Source organism: Hyperolius riggenbachi, chromosome 11, assembly GCF_040937935.1.
Source record: "Hyperolius riggenbachi isolate aHypRig1 chromosome 11, aHypRig1.pri, whole genome shotgun sequence".
Lineage (NCBI taxonomy): Eukaryota > Metazoa > Chordata > Amphibia > Anura > Hyperoliidae > Hyperolius > Hyperolius riggenbachi.
The window spans coordinates 168669785-168697117 of NC_090656.1; the positions used below are offsets into that span (position 1 = coordinate 168669785).

General features: G+C 44.0%; 1 protein-coding gene across 1 annotated transcript in view; it reads left to right on the forward strand.

Moving 5' to 3' along the window:
* Nucleotides 1-27333, forward strand: part of TENT4B (terminal nucleotidyltransferase 4B) — a 78988-nt gene that overhangs the window by 41921 nt on the left and 9734 nt on the right. The window contains 7 exon segments of the mRNA XM_068261784.1: nucleotides 7092-7215; nucleotides 13277-13323; nucleotides 14925-15045; nucleotides 18962-19069; nucleotides 20727-20855; nucleotides 22298-22511; nucleotides 25795-25921. Coding sequence (XP_068117885.1) covers nucleotides 7092-7215; nucleotides 13277-13323; nucleotides 14925-15045; nucleotides 18962-19069; nucleotides 20727-20855; nucleotides 22298-22511; nucleotides 25795-25921 — 870 coding nt within the window.

Genomic DNA, 27333 nt, shown 5'->3' on the forward strand with positions numbered 1-27333 from the left:
CGGCCGGCCACTCCTGGGAAGGTTCATCGCTGTTCCATGTTTTTTTCCATTTGTGGATAATGGCTCTCACTGTAGTTCACTGGAGTCCCAAAGCTTTAGAAATGGCTTTATAACCTTTACCAGACTGATAGATCTCAATTACTTTTGTTCTCATTTGTTCCTGAATTTCTTTGGATCTTGGCATGATGTCTAGATTTTGAGGTGCTTTTGGTCTACTTCTCTGTGTCAGATAGCTCCTATTTAAGTGATTTCTTGATTGAAAGAGGTGTGGCAGTAATCAGGCCTGGGGTGACTACATAAATTGAACTCAGGTGTGATAAACCAGTTATTTTTTTTTAACAAGGGGGCAATCACTTTTTTCACACATGTAGATTTGGATTTTTTTTCTCACTAAATAATAAAAACCATAATTTATAACTGCATTTTGTGTTCAATTATGTTATCTTTGACTAATAGTTAACGGTTTTTGATGAGCAGAAACATTTAAGTGTGACAAACATGCAAAAGAATAAGAAATCAGGAAGGGGGCAAATAGTTTTTCACATCACTGTAGGTATGCAAAACACACGTGATGGGTGTTCAGTGACAGCAGACCACTGCAGAGTGCATTTAGGGAGACACCTGGGACACATGTTGCTGGTCTGAATTTTAGTATTCGGACCATAAGACGCACTATATATTTATTGATGTTTTTAAATCAGGGCTGCGGAGTCGGGCAATTTGGGGTGCCTGGAGTCGGAGTCGGGAAAAAATGCACCGACTCCTAATGAATTTGTAACTGTAATTAAAATAGAAAAATGATAAAATGTTTTATTTCTCAGATAATAGTCATTAAAAATTTGTGTATATATACACATATATACATATATATATATATTTTCACAGTAATAGCTGTGCTTAGTCCACAAAAATGAAATAAACCAATCAAAATTAGTTACTTGTGCTGCTTCAATAAAGCAGTCCCTGTATTTTTAAGGTCAGGTATACATATCTTATTGTGACTGTATATATGTGTACACAGGAATCTCTTATATATACTAAATAACATCTATGCTGTAAGAATAAAGCCTGATGTGTAGCTGTGTCACTAATAGAGATGGTCAATGAGATGGAAATAATTCTGCACTGATGCTGATTTATGGAAATGTACGCACTCTCTTTGCTGATGAAATCAAATAATTTGATATGTTAAAATTTGGTTTGGTGACTACAAATTAAAGGGTACCTGAGACGGATGAAAAGTAAAGTTTTATACATACCTGGGGCTTCCTCCATCCCCTTCAGGGTAATCAGTCCCTTGCTGTCCTCCACCACCCGGATCTTCTGCTATGAGTCCTGGTAATTCAGCCAGTCAGCGCTGTCCGGCTGCATGCCGCTCCCACAGCCAGGAACATTCTGCACCTGTGCAATAGTGCTGCACAGGTGTAGTATGCTCCTGGCGGCGGAGTGTGTGCATGCGCACTACGCCCGACTGGCTCAAGTACCTGGACTCATAGCAGAAGATCTAGGTGGTGGAGGAGGACAACGAGGTACTGATTATCCTGAAGGCGGCTGGAGGAAGCCCCAGATATGTATACAACTTTAATTTCATCTGTCTCAGGTTTACTTTGTTACACAGTAGTACTATACTCTACATATGCACTCCCCACAGAGCTGCAGGGAATCCACTGAGAATGCTGTGCACATTGAACACAGAGGTGTTGTCTGTCACCCATAAACCTTGTTCAGATTGTGCATGAAGAATGTGTAATAGAGGAAGAATCTCCTCATTCCCCTGCAGAGTACCTGCACATCATTCTTACATGTACCCACACTTACATTGCCTAGGGCCTGATAGATGTTCTTTGTTCCGGTTTGTACCTTTTACAAGTACTCTTACCAAGGACTAGTTTTAGTCTAAAGGGAATAAATATAGTAGTCTACATATCCTTCTCACTTCAGTTGTCTTGTAAAATTCCTAAGCGTTGGCAGTTAAGAGATGAATTTCATGTTACATACTTTTAATCAACAAAATTGTAATATGCAAATTAGAGGAGTCGGTGGAATCCTAAACTGAGGAGTCGGAGTCGGTGGATTTTTGGACCGACTCCACAGCCCTTATTTAAATGCAAGGAAAGCATTTAAGGCTTTGTAGGCATAACCAATTTTAATCTGCAGATGGAAAATTTTACCACTGCCATGTAGGATGAGGGCCAACAGATTTTGAATACTATGAACAGACTGTGTAGGTCTGCTCTCATACTACATGGAAGTGGTAAAAAAAAGGCTAGTAATCTGCAGATAAAAATTGGTAGTGTGTGTATGGACCTTTAGGCCCCCCTTACACGGATATAGAATTTAGTTTCCATATTTTTCGGACTATAAGACTCACCTAGGTTTAGAGAGCAAAAACCAAGAGCGAAGAAAAAAACTAAACCTGGTGCGTCCATTGTGCAGGGGCATCTTATGAACTCTATCACCTGTCCCCCTGTGTCTTTCCCCTGTATGTACTAACCCACTTCACTTCAACCACCCATGGGAAATTCAGAAAAGCTCAGCAAGCTCTACATCAGCAAAGCTAGGCCATACAGGCTGCAGCATTGTCTCAACACTAAAGTCTCCCTCCCTGCGGCCAGTACCTGGCTAGTGAAGTAGCGCTGTGGAGCCGGTACAAAAAGCATCCGACGACTCCGTTTATTGAAACCACCGAATCCAGGTACCTAAAATTGCTCCGGCTTCTCGACTCCAACTCCACAGCCATGGAGTGAAGCATGCTGCTCAGTAACACTCGGTGTGGAGGATGCAGGATGACTGTCTGCTGGCCGATTGCCACCCTCTGGTTGGGGCCGTTCCATTGCAGGGCAGGATTTAATACAGGTGGAGAACATGGAACAGTGCAATGCAGAGAAGGAGCAGCGGTATAGCGATAATCACCTGTTCCAGCCAGGCTGCCTGGAACGATGTCTGCCTTCTACTGTGGCTGCATGGCTTCCTGACTTCAGTTCTTAGTCGCGTGTAATCATGCAACGTGGAGAGCCATGTGGCACGAGAGACCTCGTCACAAGCAGGCTGGCTGGAACAGTTGACAATCTGTCGGAATATAGCTGCTCCTTCTCTGGACGGCATATAGCTGATTTAGGAATGGGGTGCTAGAAGAGAAGAAAACGTGCAGGCCCCCCTCCCATCCCACTAATCCTACTACCAATGGCCCTTAACTCCCCTGTGCTCCCCCATGCCAGTCTGTGCCTGAAGGTAGTAGACTACTGGGAGCAGTCGACTAGTCAGACAGGGGGTGGGCACTGCCCCAGACCTCCAATCACAGCTTTCCTGCTATTCAACAGGAGCCGATGGTCTCAAGGGTGGGGGGACCACAGCTCCCTCATTGGGGCATATCCCTGCACTCCCGGTTACTGAGGGAGTGCAGTGATTAGCCCCAATGACGGAGCCATGGTCCCACCCTTGAGCCCATCGGCTCCTATTGAATAGCGAGCAGGGAGGCTGCGTTTGGCATTCTGGGGCAGGGCTCACCACCTGATTGGTCATTTGCTCCTGGAAGCCTACTATCTTATGGAGGCAGGGCAGCGTGTCTTCTATGTTAATTTTGCTTCTGAGACCGGAGATATAGGAAGGGGGACGGAGGACATGAGGATGGAGTACACATGTCTGGCGGACACGAACGGGTGCAGCTCTGAATGTATTATTTGGACAATAAGTTGGACTATAAGACTTTTCCAATCTATTTTTAGCAGGAGAAAATGTGCATCTTATAGTCTGAAAATGAGGTACTTACTGTAGTAATGCATTCCACATTTTAATCCCTTAAAGAGAACCCGAGGTGGGAATTACTAATACTATTGGGGCACAGAGGCTGGTTGCGCACACTAAGACCAGCCTCTGTTGCCCCATCGTGTGCCTCCATGTCCCCCCCTGCTCGCCACTATAGCCCCCGCAGTGCTGGCAACACGCAGCGTGTCGCCAGCACAATGTTTACCTTAGCGCTGTCTGTCAGCGCCGCTCCTCCGCATCGGCGCACCCGCCCGTGTCCCTTCCCTCCCGCTGATGGGAGGGAAGTGACGCGGGCGGGTAGCGGCGATGCGGGGGAGCGGCGCTGACAGACAGCGCTAAGGTAAACATTGTGCTGGCGACACGCTGCGTGTCGCCAGCACTGCGGGGGCTATAGCGGCGAGCAGGGGGGACATGGAGGCACACGATGGGGCAACAGAGGCTGGTCTTAGTGTGCGCAACCAGCCTCTGTGCCCCAATAGTATTAGTAATTCCCACCTCGGGTTCTCTGTAGCCTCCCTGGCGTTCTGATTCCCCAGGATTTCTGTGCAAAAAGTGGTTCAATTAATTTCCAATAATTTTCATCCTTTTTTTTTTTTTTTTTTTTTTTTTTTTTTTTTCCCAATCAATTTTTTAAAAATATTGAATTTAATACAGGTTATTGTATTGAATTCAACTTAAAAAAAAAATGTTTGCAGTGAGATGTTGACGCTGTGTGACCCTGGTGTCAACGCCGATCGGCGGGGGACATGTCATCGCTGAGGGAGAAGCAAAATCCGTACACGGACATGGAAGACGGCACTGGGGAAGCTATCAGAGGTACGTGACGAGGGATCAGCACGCCAATGGTGAGTATAAGACCCAGATGTGAAGGCAGGTGTATAGGGAGCCACATGTAGCCAGGAGTGTAGCCAGGAGTGTAGCCAGGAGTGTAGCCAGGTGTCAGGGGTGTAGCCAGGTGTCAGGGGTGTAGCCAGGTGTCAGGGGTGTAGCCAGGTGTCAGGGGGGTAGCCAGGTGTCAGGGGGGTAGCCAGGTGTCAGGGGGGTAGCCAGGTGTCAGGGGGGGTAGCCAGGTGTCAGGGTAGCAAGGAGTGTAGCCAGGTATATAGGGTGCCAGGTTTAGCCAGTTATAGGGTGCCAGGTGTAGCCAGGTATATAGGGGAGCCAGGTATATAGGGTGCCAGGTGTAGCCAGGAGTATAAGGTGCCAGATGTCCCCTCCCTCCCGATCTCCCCCCCCCCCCCCTCGATCCTCACTTTTGGGCTGGGGGATCCCCCTCTGCGGGTGGGGGGATCCCCCTTCTGTGCGGGGTATTTTGGGCTGGGGGATCCCCCTCTGCGGGTGGGGGATCCCCCTTCTGTGCGGGGTATTTTGGGCTGGGGGATCCCCCTCTGCGGGTGGGGGGATCCCCCTTCTGTGCGGGGTATTTTGGGCTGGGGGATCCCCCTTCTGTGCGGGGTATTTTGGGCTGGGGGATCCCCCTCTGCGGGTGGGGGGATCCCCCTTCTGTGCGGGGTATTTTGGGCTGGGGGATCCCCCTCTGCGGGTGGGGGGATCCCCCTTCTGTGCGGCGTGCGGGTGGCCTCTACCCCTCCCCCCCATCCTCGCTTCCCCCCCCATCCTCGCTTCCCCCCCCCCCCCATCCTCGCTTCCCCCCCCCTTCCCTTTCTAAGCCCTTGCAGCAAATGGACCTACTCACCCAGGGGCCCTCTCCAGCGCAGCACTTCTTCCTCCATCGCAAAGTCCCGTCTGTTTACAGTTACATTACGAGACTTGGTGACGTCACCAAGTCTCGTAATGTAACTGTAAACAGATGGGACTTTGCGATGGAGGAAGAATTGCTGCGCTGGAGAGGGCCCCTGGGTGAGTAGTTCTATTTGCTCAAAGGGCTTAGAAAGGGATGGGGGGGGGGAAGCGAGGATGGGGGGGGGGAAGCGAGGATGGGGGGGGAGGGGTAGAGGCCACCCGCACGCCGCACAGAAGGGGGATCCCCCCCACCCGCAGAGGGGATCCCCCAGCCCAAAATACCCCGCACAGAAGGGGGATCCCCCCACCCGCAGAGGGGGATCCCCCATCCCAAAATACCCTGCACAGAAGGGGGATCCCCCCGCTCGCCCTAGCACATTCTCTCCCTAGGGATTCCCTAGGGAGAAGCATGCAGCAGCCTTCAGAGGCTGCTGCAGCGCTGCTGATCACAGCGTGAGGGGAAAGTGCAGAACGAGCTGAGCTCGTCCAGAACATTTCCAGCAAGTTTTCTTTGGACGACCTCAGCTCGTCCAGAACGCTAGGCAGGTTAATGTAAAGAGACAGTGTTCTCCACAGAAATTTTTTATTTCTGGCAGGTGGCATGAAAAACTAGTTTGGTTGGGCACGAAGGGAGAATGCAGGGCTGGTGCTTCTCTGCGCAACTCTCCTTACAGCATAGGAGGGCAAATGTGTTGATCTGATGATAGCGGGGTGGTCACCAAAATTGGCCGGGTGGAGCACCTGGCTAAAAGCCTATGGAGAACACTGAAGAACCCTCATCTAAATAGCAAAAAAAATGTTCCATGCACAGATCAGGTCCCCTAGTCCTTTGCACAAGCCTAGGGACAAAAAGCTGCTAAGCTTTTATATTGCCCTCTGATGTATTTTACATGTTAATTAGATCTCCACTAAGGTTTCTTTCTTTTTTTTTTTTTTTCTGTAGTATGAGCACTTACCTATACAGCCTGTTTATAGTATTCAAAATCTGTTGGTATTAATAATACATGGATGTAGTACAATTTGTCAGTCATTGGCCAACCAGATTTGGATATGTGTATGCAGACCAACTTTTATAAACAGATTGGATGGTTTCCTAAAGTGTGTGTGTGTGTGTGTGTGTGTGTGTGTGTGTGTGTGTGTGTGTGTGTGTGTGTGTGTGTGTGTGTGTGTGTGCGCGCGCTCTTTCTATTTGAAGCTAATGTATCCACACGTTTGTAAGAAGTTATTTTTTTCTTTCTTAAATATCAACTGAGTTAGCAGAATTGTGTTTTTTTTTTTTTTTTAATTTTCATTCCTCGTCCAATATGCATTTTTCCCCCAGCCAAACCACATAACTGTGAGCTTATTAATATCCTATGTTCTTTTTAACATGTTAACATTAATTTCTTTGCACAGTTGTAGAACTTGGCACCAAGGTTAAATAGCTGTTTTTTGCAGCATTCTTGTTAGTCTGGACAAGCATCAAGAATGTTATTCAGTAGTTTTATATTGTTTTCCCGATTTCCATATAAATCTGGACTAATCTGGTGTGAGTTGTGAATCCTTTTTTTCAAAGTTCTTTCTGTGTTTTCTTGTTTCTGCAGTCTTCATGAAGAAATTATTGACTTCTACAAATACATGTCTCCCAGGCCAGAAGAGGAAAAAATGCGGATGGAAGTTGTTAATAGGATTGAAAATGTCATCAAGGAACTTTGGCCAAGTGCAGATGTGAGTCTAATTCTAAAGCCATGTTTTGTAGGAGATGCTAGTGAGCTGTGATCATACCACATGCACTTCCCATTTAACCCTCTGCGTACGCCTAGTTCCTCAGTGTCTGTGTATAAATAGGATTTTTCACATAGTAACTGCTGTATGTGTACAGGGCTCAGCTCATGTTTGAATATCCGCACACAGCTGAGGTCAGCTGGCTGCTGACTGAATTGGGAGGAAGCTTTTATATGAGAAAATGCAAATCCTCTTCACTTCACAGCATTCTCCCTGTAATGCAAGTTCAACATGGAAAATAGGAACTGCTAGTGGAGCCAGCAGATATAGCAATAAGACATTACAGTGGTGCAACAAATATAAGCAGCTTACCCACAAAGGCGAATGACCAATTAAAGATCCTAAGGGCTCAACCTAGAATTCTATCAAGACCAAAACCAGCGATGCTCCATAATGCCTTAACATTATAAATTGCCAGCGCTATAGCAAGCACTGAGCAATTTATACTTGTTTTGTTTTTTTTACAGCTTTTTTTTCTCGGTGCTTTTTGCTTAAAGGAATACTTAAGGCAAGAAAAAAAAATGACATTTACTCACCTGGGGCATCCCTCAGCCCCCCGAAGCTGGATGGTGCCCTCGCAGCCCCGCTCCGATCGTCCTGTCCCCGCCGGGCGGCTACTTCCGGTTCGGCGACAGCCGCTGACAGGCTGGGAAAGTGGCTGATTTTCCGCGTTCCCAGCCGCTGCTATCACTCTCTATGCTGCTATACGCCTGTCGCCGGCTGTCGCCGAACCGGAAGTAGCCGCCGGCGGGGACAGGACGATCAGAGCGGGGCTGCGAGGGCACCATCCAGCTTCGGGGGGCTGAGGGATGCCCCAGGTGAGTAAATGTCTTTTTTTTTTTTTTTTTTTTGCCTTAAGTATTCCTTTAACCACTTGCCGACCGCCTACTTCATATTGGCGGCGGCAAAGTGGCAGCCCCAGGACCACGTAACGCAGATTGGCGTCAGGTCCTGGGGCACTCTCTGGCCGGGGATCGCGCGCTGGGATGCGCGCGCATCCACCGGCAATAGGCTCCGCCCACCCGCGACGTCAACCCGCCGGCCAATCGGAAGCGCCGGCGGGTTGTTAACCCGACGATCCCCGGATAGGAAGCGTATAATACGCTTTGTAATGTTTACAAAGTGTATTATACAGGCTGCCTCCTGCCCTGGTGGTCCCAGTGTCCGAGGGACCACCAGGGCAGGCTGCAGCCACCCTAGTCTGCACCCAAACACACTGATCTGCCTGCCCCCTGATCGCCCACAGTACCCCTCAGACCCCCCCCCTGCCCACCCCCCAGACCACCATTTGCACACAATCGCCCCCCTAATCACCCATCAATCACTCCCTGTCACTATGTTTTAGTCCCTAAACTGCCCCCTGCTCCCTCCTGATCACCCCCCCACCCCTCAGATTCTCCCCAGACCCCCCCAGACCCCCCCCCCCCCCCCTGTGTACTGTATGCATCTATCCCCCTGATCACCTGTCAATCACCCATCAATCACCCGTCAATCACCCGTCAATCACCCCCTGTCACTGCCACCCATCAATCAGCCCCTAACCTGCCCCTTGCGGGCAATCTGATCACCCACCCACACCAATAAATCGCCCGCAGATCCGACATCAGATCACCTCCCAAATCCATCATTTACATCTATTCTCTCCTCTAAACACCCACTAATTACCCATCAATCACCCATCAATCACCCCCTATCACCACCTGTCACTGTTACCCATCAGATTAGACCCTTGCGGGCACCCAATCGCCCGCCCACACGCTCAGATTGCCCTCAACCCCCCCCCCTTATCGATTCGCCAGTGCATTATTTACATCCGTTCTTCCCTGTAATAACCCACTGATCACCTGTCAATCACCCCCTGTCACTGCCACCCATCAATCACCCCCTGTCACTGCCACCCATCAATCAGCCCCTAACCTGCCCCTTGCGGGCAATCTGATCACCCACCCACACCAATAGATCGCCCGCAGATCCGACATCAGATCACCTCCCAAGCGTAGTGTTTACATCTATTCTCTCCTCTAAACACCCACTAATTACCCATCAATCACCCCCTATCACCACCTGTCACTGTTACCCATCAGACCCTAATCTGCCCCTTGCGGGCACCCAATCACCCGCCCACACCTCAGAACGCCCTCAGACCCCAGCCCTGATCACCTCGCTAGTGCATTGCTTGCATCTATTTCCCCCCTCTAATCACACCTTGAGACACCCATAAATCACCTCCTGTCACCCCCTAGCACACCTACCCATCAGATCAGGCCCTAATTTGCCCCGTGTGGGCTCCTGATCACTCGGCCAAACCCTCAGATCCCCCTCAGACCCCCTTCCGATCACCTCCCCAGTGCATTGATTGCATCTATTTTCCCCTCTAACCGCCCCCTGAGACACCCATCAATCACCTCCTGTCACCCCCCTAGCACTCCTATCCATCAGATCAGGCCCAATTCATCCTGTCATCTAAGAGGCCACCCTGCTTATGACCGTTTTCACAAAATTTGCCCCCTCATAGACCACCTGTCATCAAAATTTGCAGATGCTTATACCCCTGAACAGTCATTTTGAGAAATTTGGTTTCCAGACTACTCAGTTTTGGGCCCGTAAAATGCCAGGGCAGTATAGGAACCCCACAAGTGACCCCATTTTAGAAAGAAGACACCCCAAGGTATTCTGTTAGGTGTATGATGAGTTCATAGAAGATTTTATTTTTTGTCAAAGTTAGCGGAAATTGGATTTTTATTGTTTTTTTCACAAAGTGTCATTTTTCACTAACTTGTGACAAAAAATAAAATCTTCTATGAACTCACCATACCCCTAACGGAATACCTTGGGGTGTCGTCTTTCTAAAATGGGGTCACTTGTGGGGTTCCTTTACTGCCCTGGCATTTTAGGGGCCCTAAACCGTAGGGAGTAGTCTAGAAAACAAATGCCTCAAAATGACCTGTGAATAGGACGTTGGGCCCCTTAGCGCACCAAGGCTGCAAAAAAGTGTCACACATGTAGTATCGCCATACTCAGGAGTAGTATAATGTGTTTTGTGGTGTATTTTTACACATGCCCATGCTGGGTGGGAGAAATCTCTCTGTAAATGGACAATTGTGTGTAAAAAAAATCAAAAATGTGTCATTTACAGAGATATTTCTCCCACCCAGCATGGTTATATGTAAAAATACACCACAAAACACATTATACTACTTCTTCTGAGTACGGCGATACCACATGTGTGACACTTTTTTGCAGCCTAACTGTGCTAAGGGGCCCAAAGTCCAATGAGTACCTTTAGGATTTCACAGGTCATTTTGAGACATTTGGGTTCAAGACTACTCCTCACGGTTTAGGGCCCCTAAAATGCCAGGGCAGTATTGGAACCCCACAAATGACCCCATTCTAGAAAGAAGACACCCCAAGGTATTCCGTTAGGAGTATGGTGAGTTCATAGAAGATTTTATTTTTGTCACAAGTTAGCAGAAAATGACACTTTGTGAAAAAAAACAATTCAAATCAATTTCCGCTAACTTGTGACAAAAATAAAATCTTCTATGAACTCACCATCCTCCTAATGGAATACCTTGGGGTGTCTTCTTTCTGAAATGGGGTAATTTGTGGGATTCCTATACTGTCCTGGCATTTTAGGGGCCCTAAACCGTGAGGAGCAGTCTTGAAACGAAATTTCTCAAAATGACCTGTGAAATCCTAAAGGTACTCATTGGACTTTGGGCCCCTTAGCGCAGTTAGGGTGCAAAAAAGTGCCACACATGTGGTATCGCCGTACTCAGGAGAAGTAGTATAATGTGTTTTGGGGTGTATTTTTCCACATACCCATGCTGAGTGGGAGAAATATCTCTATAAATTGACAATTGTGTGTAAAAAAAATTAAAACAATTGTCATTTACGGAGATATTTCTCCCACCCAGCATGGGTATGTGTAAAAATACACCCCAAAACACATTATACTACTTCTCCTGAGTACGGCAATACCACATGTGTGGCACTTTTTTGCAGCCTAACTGCGCTAAGGGGCCCAAAGTCCAATGAGCATCTTTAGGCTTTACAGGGGTGCTTACAATTAGGCACCCCCCAAAATGCCAGGACAGTGAACACACCCCACAAATGACCCCATTTTGGAAAGTAGACACTTCAAGGTATTCAGAGAGTAGCATAGTGAGTCCGTGGCAGATTTCATTTTTTTTTGTCGCAAGTTAGAAGAAATGGAAACTTTTTTTTTTTTTGTTTTTTTTTTTTTTTGTTACAAAGTGTCATTTTCCGCTAACTTGTGACAAAAAATAAAATCTTCTATGAACTCACCATGCCTCTCACTGAATACTTTGGGATGTCTTCTTTCCAAAATGGGGTCATTTGGGGGGGGGGGATTTGTACTATCCAGGAATTTTAGCCCCTCATGAAACCTGACAGGTGCGCAGAAAAGTCAGAGATGCTTGAAAATGGGAAAATTCACTTTTGGCACCATAGTTTGTAAACGCTATAACTTTTACCCAATCCAATAAATATACACTGAATGTTTTTTTTTTTTTTTATCAAAGACATGTAGCAGAATAACTTTCGCGCTCAAATGTATAGGAAATTTTACTTTATTTGAAAAATGTCAGCACAGAAAGTTAAAGTCATTTTTTTTGACAAAATTCATGTCTTTTTTGATGAATATAATAAAAAGTAAAACTCGCAGCAGCAATCAAATAGCACCGAAAGAAAGCTGTATTAGTGACAAGAAAAGGAGGTAAAATTTATTTAGGTGGTAGGTTGTATGACTGAGCAATAAACCGTGAAAGCTGCAGTGGTCCGAATGGAAAAAAGGCTCTGGTCCTTAAGGGGTTTTATGACTGCAGTCCTTAAGTGGTTAAAGTACTTTTACATCGCGATCGCAGGCTTCTGCCCACACGATCACGCGCACAGCCCCCCAAACTGCACGGATGTGACTATATCACGTCCCTGCTGCTGTAGCAGCTGCTGCTGTGGACATGAAACTCACGTCCCAGCGGTATTAATGGTCAAGACATTTCCCATAGCTGGCGGCGAAGCTTCAATAAAGGTATGGACAGTTAATGCTGGAAATGCTTATCAAGGATCTGCCAGCGATGGTGATGAGTGTTGCTTTGGATCTAACTGAATGACACGGCATCACACAGAGGACAGAAGTTAGATGTAATTTTGCATTGATTGAAAATGGTCCAAGTTGGCTAGACGCAGTTTTGGCATGCCACAGGCAAGCTGACCAGTTTTGCTGGTACAACCTCTCTTCTTCAGGGCCCTTCATTTTTATGTGGGAATTTGCCAATTCCCGAAAAGCTTGTCTGTTTTTGGGTATGTTGAAAGTTCTGCAAAAACATTTTTGTTTGTGAGAAAAGGTTGATGGATGTGCGGGAGATTTGGGCGTAACCGGCGCCACCATAGGCCGTAATAGGAATTACGGCTATAGCTACGCTCAGTGAGTAATTTGGGTGCTGCCAAGAGACTGAGCTCAAATTAATTGTAAAATACTCATTCGGCTGCCAGGGATATCTGGAAGGCGAATTGCATCATTCCACACTGTTCATGGCGGCCCGGAAGGGGGGATTGTAATTAACGCTGCCAGGAATTTTGCAGGACTAGGGCAAGCCATATATCTGCTTTATCCTGCACCGAAATTTCCCGGCGGCTATTTCATAGGTATGCACCTCGACCTAGGCTCGGGTTTACTGCTAAATTTTTAATTTTTTTCCCACCCCAAACCTGGGTCGGGAATATTTCATCACATTGTTCAAAACTAAAAGTAATCTTGAATGTTAGAGTAGCTTGCAAGCTACACACCAGAAAGAGTTTTTTTATTTTAAGCTTTAGAAAAAAAACTTGAGTGTAACTTCTTTTATTATGGAGTTTTTGGTTAATTTTTCCTGCTAGCCTTTGACCTTCAGTCCCATACTAAAATCATTTTACCAGCTAGCCTTTCAAGTTACTGATAACACAAATATTTCTTCTCCTCTCTGTAATCTTTATTATTTTTCAGGTGCAGATATTTGGAAGTTTCAAAACGGGACTGTACTTGCCTACAAGGTAATATTTATTTATTTATTGTGCATACATCCCTTTCTGTTGGTTCTTACAAAAATCCATTTTCGAGGGAAAAATATGTACCATCTATAGGGTTTCAGGATCTGTATTAAATAGCCCACACTTGCTCAAATAATCCGTAGGTACCTCTTTGCAGGCCTTACTATGTTGGTCACATGCAATAGTTCCCAAAACTTCCTCCTATCAGTTCATAGGGAGTGTCATTGATTACCTATTTCCAGCCCTTTTTAATCCACCTAAATGGGGGTTTAAAAGACTGGTAAAAGTCATAAGAATTTAAGTGTTTTACACGGGAGTGTGTTGGGTAAGTACTGCAGTCTTCTCCCCAGGCTCTTTTAGCTGGGTGCTCCACCCGGCTAATTTTGGTAAGCACCCAGCTGTCATCGGCTCACCTCCTTTTTTTGCTGTAAGAGTTGTGCAGAGAAGCGCCGGCCCTGCATTCCCTTATCTCGCCCCACCCGACTACTTTTTCAGAACATCCAGCTGGAAAACAATTCTGGGAAGAACACTGAACTGGTATATTTTAAAGGACATAAATATGGCAGCCTCCATATCCCTCTCATTTTAGCTGTCCTTTAAGTGAAGAGAAAGTGGTATTACTGCAGATGCTTATTGGTTTTAATATACACCTTCAGTGTTATGTCTCTCAGCACAGCTTAAAGAGAGTCCTGAAGCGAGAATAGATCTCGCTTCAGACCTCATATATAGCAGGGGCACGTGTGCCCCTGCTAAAACGCCGCTATCCCGCGGCTTAACGGGGGTCCCTGTCCCCCCAAATCCCCTTCGTAATGCGGGCGAGCGCTTCCGCATTGGGGCAGGGCTAACCGCCGCAGCCCTGCTTCACGCGCGTCTGTCAGCGTGCATCTCCGCCTCTCCCCCGCCCCTCTCAGTCTTCCTTTACTGAGAGGGGCGGGGGAGAGGCGGCGATGCGCGTCTGATAGACGCGACTGGAGGCCGGGCTGCGGCCGTTAGCCCTTGCCTCCAGGAAGCAAAGTCCACGACCAACTTTTGCGGGGGGTGGGTTGGGGGTGAAGGGACCCCCGTTTAGCCGCGGGATAGCGGCGATTTAGCAGGGGCACACGTGCCCCTGCTATATATGAGAGCTGAAGCGAGATTTAGTCTCGCTTCAGTGTCTCTTAACTAGCTTAAACCTATGGCATTAAACCATTTTACTTTCTGCTTCAAACCCTTCTCAGGTTAAGAGATTTTCATTGGTTCTGTAATATTGTGCATGTGGTCCTCAAAGATACTTTATCTTGATTTAAATGTACGTGGAATGATCTAAACCTGTAAAGCGAGACCCGCCCCACCCAAATAGTATGTTAAAGTAGTTTTGAACCACTTTTTAAAAACCTTTAGACCGTAAAGATGTGCTGTACTTACCCTCCCAAATAACGCGTGGAGTCTCCCCAGCTTGTGGTCGTAAAAGAGCAAAAAAGAAACCTTTTATTGGCTCTCAAACACACAACTGGATACAGAATACTGCCACTTTTTTTATACATACACTGCGGCTAGTTTTAGTTGTATAGTTTGAAGTACAGCATGAAGTTTATTCCTTATTTTTGTATCTTCCTTTCTTGTAGCGACATTGACCTTGTTGTCTTTGGGAAATGGGAAAATTTGCCACTGTGGACTCTGGAAGAGGCACTGCGGAAGCACAAAGTGGCTGACGAGAACTCTGTCAAAGTTCTTGACAAAGCAACGGTTAGTAGTGCATTGTTTTTTGCAGGGCTGTGGAGTCGGGCAATTTTGGGTGCCTGGAGTCGGAGTCTGGAAAAAATGCACCGACTCCTAATGAATTTGTAACTGTAATTAAAATAGAAAATATGATAAAATATTCTATTTCTTAGATAAAAGTCATTAAAAATAATGTATATATACAGTATATATACAGTAATAGCTGTTTTTAGTCCACAAAAATGAAATAAACCAATCAAAATTAGTTACTTGTGCTGCTTCAATAAAGCAGTCCCCGTATTTTTAAGGTCAGATATACATATCTTATTGTGACTGTATATATGATGTGTACACAGGAATCTCTTATATATATATATATATATATATATATATATATATATATATATATATATATATATATATATATATATACTAAATAACATCTATGCTGTAAGAATAAAGCCTGATGTGTAGCTGTGTCACTAATAGAGATGGTCAACGAGATGGAAATAATTCTGCATTGATGCTGATTTATGCAAATGTATGCACTCCCTTTGCTCATGAAATCAAATAATTTGATATGTTAAAATTTGGTTTGGCGACTACAAATTAAAGGGTAACTGAGACGGATGAAAAGTAACGTTTTATACATACCTGGGGCTTATTCCAGCCCCCTTCAGGCTAATCAGTCCCTCGCTGTCCTCCACCACCCGGATTTTCTGCTAGGAGTCCTGGTAATTCAGCCAGTCAGCGCTGTCCGGCCGCATGCCGCTCCCACAGCCAGGAACATTCTGCACCTGCGCAATAGTGCTGCGCAGGTGTAGTACGCTCCTGGCGGCAGAGTGTGTGCATGCGCACTACGCCCGACTGGCTCAAGTACCTGGACTCCTAGCAGAAGATCCAGGTTGTGGAGGAGGACAACGAGGGACTGATTATCCTGAAGGCGGCTGGAGGAAGCCCCAGATATGTATACAACTTTAATTTCATCTGTCTCAGGTTTACTTTGTTACACAGTAGTACTATACTCTACATATGCACTCCCCACAGAGCTGCAGGGAATCCACTGAGAATGCTGTGCACATTGAATACAGAGGTGTTGTCTGTTAGTTTACAATCTCCTCATTCCCCTGCAGAGTACCTGCACATCACTCTTACATGTACCCACACTTACATTGCCTAGGGCCTGATAGATGTTCTTTGTTCCGGTTTGTACCTTTTTACAAGTACTCTTACCAAGGACTAGTTTTAGTCTAAAGGGAATAAATATAGTAGTCTACATATCCTTCTCACTTCAGTTGTCTTTTAAAATTCCTAAGCGTTGGCAGTTAAGAGACGAATTTCATGTTACATACTTTTAATCAACAAAATTGTAATATGCAAATTAGAGGAGTCGGAGTCGGTGGAATCCTAAACTGAGGAGTCGGAGTCGGTGGATTTTTGGACCGACTCCACAGCCCTGGTTTTTTGCTCTATTTAAATGTATGCATAAACTATAAATCAAGATTAAACCACTCTATTCAAGGGTTTGTGCCTTTTTCTTTTTTTTTACACACATTAGTCTGGTCTGGTTAATAGGTAAACCATGGGGGTAGGTAAAACTGGTCAGTGCTTGCATCTTTGTCCAGTGTGTGTATGTATATAGATAGATGGATATATTATGGTATTTTAAGTATAAGTTTGCCCAAGCAAAGAAAAAATGAATTTCAATTAAATTTAAAGGGAACCTTAACTGTCATAAAAAAATAATTTCACTTACCTGGAACTCCCCCAAGCCCCCTGCAAGGTGTCCTGTGCCCTCGTCAGTCCTTGCCTATCCTCCTGTCCCCTGCTGTGGGTTATCAGTCTTTGACCGACTGAGTCGGCCCCTATCCACACGTCTCCTTTTAAGTGTTCCCATCGTCAAGTGCAGGGCATGCTGGACGACGGCAACGTGTACAATGAGACACGTGGACAGGGGTCGACTCTGTCTGGCTAAAATGAAACTAGCCTGCGGCGAAGGACAGGCGGATAGTCTAGGACTGGCGAGGTCACAGGATGGCTGCAGGGGACTTGGTGAAGCCCCGGGGAAGGGCCAGTGCACACCAAAATGCGCTAGCGTAATCGCAGGTGCTCAGCGCTTTTTGAATTGATTTTTGCAAGCAGATTCTAGGCATGTGCCTAGCGATTTTCTATTAATACCTAGTGATTTTTGGAGTGTTTTTGTGTAGCTTTTTTTTTTTTCCCCCTAGCGCTTTTCAGTGTTTTTCTACTTTCTTATACTTAACATTAAGGCTGAATCGCCTCAGAAATCAGCAGAAATGCTGCAGGACCCACATTTGCGTTTGTGTGTAAAAAAAAAAAAAAAAAAATCACATCGCTCTGGTGTGATCCATCCAATTCTAATACATTAGCCAAGCGTGTAAAGCGCTATCGTTGTTTTTAAAAGCACTCAAAAGCGCTCTTGGTGTGCACCAGCACATAGTGAAACTTTTTTGTTTTTGACAGTTAAGGTTCCCTTTATGTAAACTCTTTGCTATGGTGATTAGAAACGTCCCCCATCATGTACTTATACTGTTTCTGAGCTGAAGCTGTTCTGTAAAGAGTAGTGGGCTACACACCTTATATTTTATTGCTGTCGTCTTGGCTTCTCTTTAAAGGTTCACATACTTTCACCACACAAGCCCTGTAAACTATGGATCATTTTCTTAAATAAGCAGAATGGTTTGTGCTAGTTTGGTTGGGTTTTTATAAAGTTTTAGGACTTGTCTGAAAAATGGATTGTTTAAGTCCTATTTATGTAGGAGTATTCAAAATTCAGAAGATATTGCCCCGTTTTGTGTTTTTTGAGGGCACAGCAGTAGAACAGTTAGAGATGCTGGGCAGTGGACATGGTAGCTTCAGATGTGACCTGGTATTCTTGCAGCTTTTACATTGAATGTTCTTTAGGTGTGAATTTAAGTTAGTGTAGATAGTACTGGGCCGTGTATTGATAGAAAATATTTAGGGACATCTTCTGATGTAGTGTTCCACACTCAAATATCACATCAATACCTTTTCTGTGCCAATAGTGAGTGAAATAAATGGCATCTCTAAACAATGTGTACAATCTAAGCCGTTTTCACAGAGGTTTTAATAAATGGGGTTTGCAATAAGCTGTGAAGGGAAAAGTCTTTTCCCCCAAAATATTACTGCAAAATGTCAAAATGGTGGAATTTGGAGGTCCTCTCCATTTGTTTTCTTGAAACCTATGGTAATTACAAATGGAGAATTCCCCTTGTCTGAAAAGGAACCAGCCATATTGTATCTCTTCAGCATATACTGGGTTGAAATGGTGCGTCATGGGTGCAACATTTCAGATAGTAGTGTGGACGAAAAAAAATCTAAAATATATTGGCGTTCCAATGTATAACAGATTAGGAGTCAAAAACGGCTGCTAAAAGTCCAGTATTCCAGCAATCCTTCTAATAATGTCAATCAAAACACTTCAGCGCTGTTTCTCGAGACCCTCCACCATCACCAATAGAATCAAAGATACGTTTACCAGAAATCCCATAGACCTTAAAACAGGGTCTATATATGGCTTATATGGGCCTGCAGCTGGTCTCTCTCCTGCCTGGCCTCCCTCATATCACACTATCCACCATCACTCGAAAAATAGTAGATTGACCAAGGATATGCAGTTTAAAAATAGATAAAATATAGAGATCTAAGCGTATCTTCCAAAAGCAGATTTATTTCTCCATATAAAAACGTTAAAAACATACTCGCATATAGTCCCTTTTTACAGGGACCCAAATATGTCAACAGCGTTTTTCAAATATGCAGGGTGCCGTCCAACCAAACAGCAAACACAACGCTGACCGGTATCTTCGGTCTGAAATGAATTGCTTTTGTATTATTACTTATCCAGGCATTGAAATTACATGTTTTCCTTCTATTATTGAAACCCTTTTATTTATTTTAGGTACCAATTATTAAACTGATGGATTCTTATACTGAAGTAAAAGTAGATATAAGTTTTAATGTACAGAATGGGGTTAAAGCAGCCCAGCTGATCAAGGATTTCATTAAGGTAACTCTTTAAGACTTTGAGTGTTAAATGTATAAAGATTTGATAAAGCCCCTCTAACCACTGACAAAGATACCATAGCCGAACTACACAAGTGAAAGCAAGTCGGTGGAGGCGCCCAGGAGTATTATAGGCAATACTATATTAATAATTGAGGTCTCTTACCTCCAAAGACGACTCATGTGGGTGGAAAAAAGGAGTCTTTATTAAAAACGAAACTGGTTATACTGTAGACAACGCGTTTCACGGGACTTAGCCAGCTTCCTCAGGTCAATAAAGATAACCTTAACAGCCGTGCAGTGCGGGGGCGCATAGATAAAAAAAATAGTTCTGAAGCAGTGTCACAGCCTCTGTTTTGCAGTGTAGACTAGTGCCATTTCCTCAATGGCACCTGTGATTTTGCTGGGAGCTAGGAACATTTCACTGCCATCGAGATCTGGGAGGTCTTTGTTACCATAGACCAGTGATGGCTAACCTTGGCACTCCAGCTATGGTGGAACTACAAGTCCCATGAGGCATTGCCGTACTCTAACAGCTCTAAGCATAACTTGGGGAGGCAGAGGCATGATGGGATTTGTAGTTTTGTCACAGCTGGAGTGCTAAGGTTAGCCATCACTGCCATAGACTTAACTATAGTTGGTAGATGCATTTAAGGTAGACCTACACTTTGCATTTATATATCAAACCAATCCATACATTTCGATCATAAACCTCTGCTCTGCATTCCTGTTCAGGATCTATAGCTAAAGGAAATAAATATGGCAGCCTCCGAGTCTATGGGAGCTATTAAGGCTGCCTTCCTAGCTCCTCAAAGGGGCAGCAGGGAGAATGAGGCAAGAAAAGTATGCTTTGCAGTGGTTTCAATGGTTTTCAAACACTTCCGTAACCAAAACATAGTTATTCAAGTAGTTCGATTTTTGGTTTTTATTCCAGAATTTACTATAAAATTTAACAAGTTCCAATTCACCAAAAGACTGGTGCAATAGATAGGAAAAAATCGTTTAGGCCCGGCGATGGAGGAGAAAATAAGCAATCTGATTTTCTCTGCCTCATACTTTTTAGCCATCGACCCTGAACAAGCATATGCAGATCATAGGTTTCTGACATTGTCAGATTTGACAAGATTATCTGCATGCTTGTTTCTGGTGGTGTTCAGACATTACTGCAGCCAAATAGATCAGCAGGGCTTCCAGGGAACTAATATTGTTTTAAAAGGAGATAAATAATGCTGCCTCCATATTCTTCTCACTTCTGTTGTCCTTTACTCTATGTACACACGCTAGATGAAACTGAGGCTGCTGGTAACTACTGCTTCTGCGGAGAATCCAGGGTGTGTACAGCAGCCCCAGACCCTTGTTTGGCCATCAGTCAGCCTGGCTGAGCGCTGGCCGAGTGCATTGCCTACCCTCTTGCCATGTGACCACCCCTCATGCGCCACTCCATCAGCCCAATTCTACCCCTTCTGTCTGAGTTTTACTACCTATGTCTTGCTGTGCATTTTACAGTTACTGAAACAGCTGCCCATTATCTCCTATTAGAAAATCTGTTAGTGACTGCTTTCTCTGGAGGTTCACTGTCCCGTTTGTTTGTTTCGTTTTTGGGCTGTTATATAGGACAACTGCAATCGTTCCTACATATAATTTCACCCTTTTTCTTTCAGAAATATCCAGTTCTTCCGTACTTGGTGCTAGTTTTGAAACAGTTCCTGCTGCAAAGAGATCTTAATGAAGTGTTCACAGGAGGAATAGGCTCCTATAGTCTCTTTTTAATGGCTGTTAGTTTTTTACAGGTGAGCTATCCAAACACTTGTCAAAATGAGTAGATTCGCAAATCTCTCCAGTAATGATGATCACTGAGATGCAGATGTATTTGCACTGATGTAAATTTGGCTTTATTTGCCAGCTTGGAGCTGGACGAATCAAATGCATTTTCTGCTGATTTGGATTAGGCCAGTTCAAGGCTGAATTCAAAATTTGCACAAACTCGGAAAATTAGCATCTTATTGATCAGCTCATCTGTAGGTTGGTTCTGTTTAATTGTAAGGATTTTTAGTCATGACTCCAGGTCAGTCTTCAGTGGTATCTGTTAATATGTATACAATAACTAAAGTGTCAACCTAGCCTGAAATAAAAACAAGTTAGTGTGCTAATGACATGATTGGGGTCAGGTTTGCAAACATAAATCGCATGAGACTGTTTCCACAGCAAAATTGTACCGTGTAGATGAGGCTTTCCCCAAGAAGCTACCCATTATGTTGGCCCAACAAGGATATGGAAGGCAGAGATGCGCACGCTCAGTCCTTTAGAGCAGAGTATGAGAGCACCTTTAAAACACTGATCATTTGTATGTAGCTTTCACTGATGGCAACTTTGATTATGTATTTTTAAATGTGCGTTATTGTGCTTGGTTCTTTTATTGCTTGTGACTTAGTAGCATTTGTATATTTAAAATGGCAACATCAGGGTCTTTGTTTTTAGTGCCAAAACTGTTGCTTGTATGACCACTGAGGAAATGATAAACTGTTGTCATTACATGACTTTCCACAGCAGACAGGGTTTAACAGTATCTTTATTTATTTATTTTTTTCTGCTTTCAAGCGTTTGCTACCAAAAGGTACATCTACCTTAAATCCCAATCTACACGATATGATTCTTTGTGCGATTCGATTACGATTCTATTTACGATCCAATTAAATCAGACATTCGATTGCCATTGTTTTGCATTGGCAAATCGAATCCTGATCGGACAGGTCGGATTTAATCGGATTGTAAATAGAATCGTAATCGAATCGCACAAAGAATCGTATCGTGTAGATGGGGCTTTAGTCTGGTTTAAAATCTTTCCTGTACACCAAGGGAACCATTATTTCATAGACTTAAACTGAATAGAGAACATGATTTCAAGCTCTGTTCTGCTTTTTTTCTGTCATTTATTAGCAGATGAGGTGCTCTGATTAATTTGTAGATGACAGGGAATGTTTGGTCAAACACTCAATACATTGTCGGCCTTATTTAAAAGAAGTTCTAGAATGTGCATGAAATGATTTGGCGAAAAAAAAAAGTATACTTAAACTCCTTGTCAATATTTTAGCAGCAGAGTGTTTATAAATGCTCAAGAACCTTGGTTTTATGGTTGTCAGTATTGCTAGCACTATTTTAGATTAGGTCGTGTACATAGAACATCTGTTTTACGTTATTTATCTAAATCTAAAACATGTTGTTTTTCTCCTAGTTGCACCCCAGGGAAGATGCCTGCAGCCCTGATGCCAACTATGGTGTTTTGTTGATAGAGTTTTTTGAACTGTACGGAAGGCATTTTAACTATTTAAAGACTGGAATCCGCATAAAAGATGGTGGCTCATATGTAGCTAAAGATGAGGTTCAAAAAAGCATGTTAGATGGCTATAGGCCGTCCATGCTGTATATCGAGGATCCATTGCAGCCTGGTAAGTGTACATAGATTTAATACTGAGCTTCATTACTTATATTAATTCTGATCAGAAGCAATTTAACTGTTGTCGCTAGGTACTGTGTTGGCATTATTCACTGATACTAATGGGTCTCTTTTGAGTCCCAGTGAATCTCCCAATTGGGTTGGGCTTTATTTGATCAGAGCTTGGCCTTACTGCCAGTGATCTTGTGTGCCATTCCCAGAGACTTCCTAGAGCAGTGGTGTCTTGAGGCCCGTGTTTCCATTTTTTTTATGTGGCCCGTTAAGAACTTCATGTGTAAGTAAAAGAACATAACACTTGCCGTTCTATCCAGAGCATTAGTGCAGCAGCAACAACCCACTGTTTTTGTGGGTTTTTTTTTCTTTTGTTGTTGCTTTTTTCTATTTGTTCCTTATAGGACTCTTGTCCTAGATAACACTCCATACTCCTCTTATCACAGTTTCCTTTACACAATATTGCTATTATGACTTTGCTTTAGTCTTGTATTTATTCAAGCTTAAATGTTTACAATTTTTTTTGTGTACTGGTTGAATTATCAGTTCATTACTTATTTTAGAGATGCATTTAAAGAGACACTGAAGTGAAAAAAAAAATATTATGATTTGTATGTGTAGTACAGCTAAGAAATAAAACATTAAGATCAGATATATCAGTCTAATTGTTTCCAGTACAGGAAGAGTTAAGAAACTCTAGTTCTCTATGCAAAAAAGCCATTAATCTCTACGACTTTCAAAGTCGTGGAGAGGGCTGTTATCTGACTTTTATTATCTCAACTGTATGTGAACGAATTACTTTTTCTCTGCCAGAGGAGATGTCATTAGTTACGCCTGCTCTGGAAGAATCATTTTGAATGCTGTGTTGTGTAATCTGCACATATTATAGAATGATGCAATGTTAGAAAAAACACTGTATACCTGAAAATAAAAATATGAGGATATTTTCTTTGCTGCTAATCTTCTAGTAATTATTCATAGTACACAACCAATTCACTATATCATATTTTTTTTTTCGCTTCAGTGTCTCTTTAATATAGCCTGATACTCTGCAATCAGGGCTGTGAAATACCATTGTTCTTGTTTTTGACCATAAGAAAAGGTACAATGAGGCCATAATAGGTACAAGGACCAGGGCTGTGGAGTCGGAGTCGGAGTCGTGGAGTCGGAGTCGTGGAGTCGGGCAATTTTGGGTGCCTGGAGTCGGAGTCGGGAAAAAATGCACCGACTCCGACTCCTAATGAATTTGTAACTGTAATTAAAATAGAAAATATGATAAAATGTTCTATTTCTCAGATAATAGTCATTAAAAATAATGTATATATACAGTAATAGCTGTGCTTAGTCCACAAAAATGAAATAAACCAATAAAAATTAGTTACTTGTGCTGCTTCAATAAAGCAGTCCCCGTATTGTTAAGGTCAGATATACATATCTGATTGTGACTGTATATATGATGAGTACACAGGAATCTCTTATATATACTAAATAACATCTATGCTGTAAGAATAAAGCCTGATGTGTAGCTGTGTCACTAATAGAGATGGTCAATGAGATGGAAATAATTCTGCACTGATGCTGATTTATGCAAATGTATGCACTGAAATCAAATAATTTGATATGTTATTAAAATTTGGTTTGGTGACTACAAATTAAAGGGTACCTGAGACGGATGAAAAGCAAAGTTTTATACATACCTGGGGCTTCCTCCAGCCCCCTTCAGGCTAATCAGTCCCTCACTGTCCTCCACCACCCGGATCTTCTGCTATGAGTCCTGGTAATTCAGCCAGTCAGCGCAGTCCGGCCGCATGCCACTCCCACAGCCAGGAACATTCTGCACCTGCGCAATAGTGCTGCACAGGTGTAGTATGCTCCTAGCGGTGGAGTGTGTTCATGCGCACTACGCCAGACTGGCTCAAGTACCTGGACTCATAGCAGAAGATCCAGGTGGTGGAGGAGGACAACGAGGGACTGATTATCCTGAAGGCGGCTGGAGGAAGCCCCAGGTATGTACAAAACTTTAATTTCATCTGTCTCAGGTTTACTTTGTTACACAGTAGTACTATACTCTACATATGCACTCCTCACAGAGCTGCAGGGAATCCACTGAGAATGCTGTGCACATTGAACACAGAGGTGTTGTCTGTTTACAATCTCCTCATTCCCCTGCAGAGTACCTGCACATCATTCTTACATGTACCCACACTTACATTGCCTAGGGCCTGATAGATGTTCTTTGTTCCGGTTTGTACCTTTTACAAGTACTATTACTAAGGACTAGTTTTAGTCTAAAGGGAATAAATATAGTAGTCTACATATCCTTCTCACTTCAGTTGTCTTGTAAAATTCCTAAGCGTTGGCAGTTATGAGACGAATTTCATGTTACATACTTTTAATCAACAAAATTGTAATATGCAAATTAGAGGAGTCGGAGTCGTGGAGTCGGAGTCGGTGGAATCCTAAACTGAGGAGTCGGAGTCGGAGTCGGTGGATTTTTGGACCGACTCCACAGCCCTGACAAGGACACAGGAGGGTACAAGGGGTTGCACGAGTGATTTAAGGCACAAGGGGGACATAATCATTGTGGGAGATGATCCATGTAACTCCTCTGCACCATGGGTGCGCCGTGGGAGCGCCAGGTTATTTATTTTTTCCCCCCCACTCGTTTTTGTCCTTTAAACCTAGGTACATCAGGAGCATCTTATGGTCTGAAAAATTTGTCACCTAATTAAAACAAATCTGTAGTGTATTAGAAAAAAAAGTGAAATGCTTACCTATGGAGTGGGAAGGCTCTGGATCTTATAGGGTCTTCCTGTCCCCTCTTTCTGTGCCCTGGTTCTGCCTTTTGAATTTGCTACCTCCAGGAGCCCTCGGAAGGCTTTGGGAGCACTCGTGTCTCCCAAGTGCTCCCGATGTCGTGCGGCTCCATATTGTGCATGCTCTCAAACACTTCAGATTGTCCCCAGAGGTGTATTTGACCAGTTAGCCGAATACCTGGAATGGGGGTTGACAGTGCGGAACAAGAGGACTGACCAAGCTAGCACAGGAAGGATCTATAGGATCCTGAGTCTTCCTCTTGCTATAGGAGAGTGTCTGATTTTTTTTTTTTTTTTGTATATATATATATTTTTTTTCGTTCAGTTTTCTTTAAAGTTTTATATACTAAATCTTTATTCTCTTTAACTTGAATCACACTCTTATTTTGTACTACCAATGTATTTTCTGTAGCCTTAGTAAAGCTGTGACAGCAACTAGAGCTTTAGTGGTTTTCTGGTTTCTCCTAGGCAATGATGTAGGACGGAGTTCATATGGAGCCATGCAGGTGAAACAAGCCTTTGAATATGCATATGTTGTCTTAAGCCGTGCAATGACGCCTATGGCCAAGTATTACCCTAATAATAAATCTGAAAGGTAAGTGTAATGTTTTTCTGTTGCTGAGCAAACCTGGAGTTTCGATAGACTCAGTAATATACCTTTTCATATAATTGTTACAGAAAGGGTGAGTTAAAACCATGTAATGTAAAATGGCATTAGACCAAACATGCTAATGTTGGTAGTTAATTGGAAGGTGTCAAAATAGTATGCGTGCACTAAGGTAGGAGTTGGTGGTTTTGTTTTTTTGTTTGGGGGGGGGGGGGGGGGGAATTATACATAGATGAGTCTCCTAAATAATGCATTTTTATGGTTTAACCACAATGCTATGCTGTCTCCATACAGAAAGGGGGAGGCGCAAAGGCCCTATGGTTAACACTATTGAATAAAGCTTGCTATGCTTTAGTGACATTTTTATAGCTTAGGTGGAGTGCAGGTGGTCTGTTTGGGGGGGGGGGGGGGGGGGGGGGGGGGGGAATGATCCTTTACTTCAAATTAAACCTGAACTGAACACAAAGCTAGATCAAAATGTTTCCGTAATGCTAATGGTATATAGATATTTTCTGTTTTTCTAGTATTTGTTTCAGTTTAAGAGGTTACATTTTAGCTCTGAATGAGTCCACCCCCCCCCCTCAAAAAAAATCTTTTGAGCTTTTAAATACTCTTGTAATTGGGATTGTTTTCTCAGGCAGATAAGTTGTTTCCATTTACTTTTCAGTAGAGTGGGCCACTGCAACGGACTGCATTTCAGCTGCCTAATTTCCCTACATGAAGCAATGTTTAAAGTGAATGTTTACCGATTCTAAAAACAAAAAGTCGGATACTTACCTAAGGAGAGGGATGGCTCGGTCCTAATGAGCCTTCCCTCTCCTCTCCCGGTGCCCGGTCCCGCTCAGGATCCCCCGTGGCAGTATTCGACCAGTTTGGTCAAATACTGCCACTTCCGCATGCCTTCCGGAGCTTTCGGAAGCCTTCGGGAGCACTCGGGCTCCCGATGACGCGGCCGCTCCATACTACGCATGCGCGAGCGCCCTCTATGACGCGCTCGCAGCGCACGTAGTATGGGAGCGGCCCGTCTTCGGAAGCCCGAGTGCTCACAAAGCCTTCCGAAGTCCCTGCGGCGGCGGACGCGAACGGGGGAGCCAGCGCAGCACCGAGGGCACCGGGAGAGGAGAGGGTAGGCTCATTAGGACCGAGCCTTCCTTCTCCTTAGGTGAGTATCCGACTTTGTTTTTAGAAACGGTACCCATTGGCTTTAAGACCTGCAATGATAACTAAGTCTTGGTACAATATGTCCCTTGTTTATCTAATGTCAGATGTGACATATCGGTTCACATGCTTTAGAGTCTGAGGAGATAAAAAAACAGATTTTAAAGAGGTTCCTGCGTTTCAGCATTTCCTCTTCATTTAAATACCCCACCGTGGGAGGCTTCGGAAGTCTTCGGGAGCCA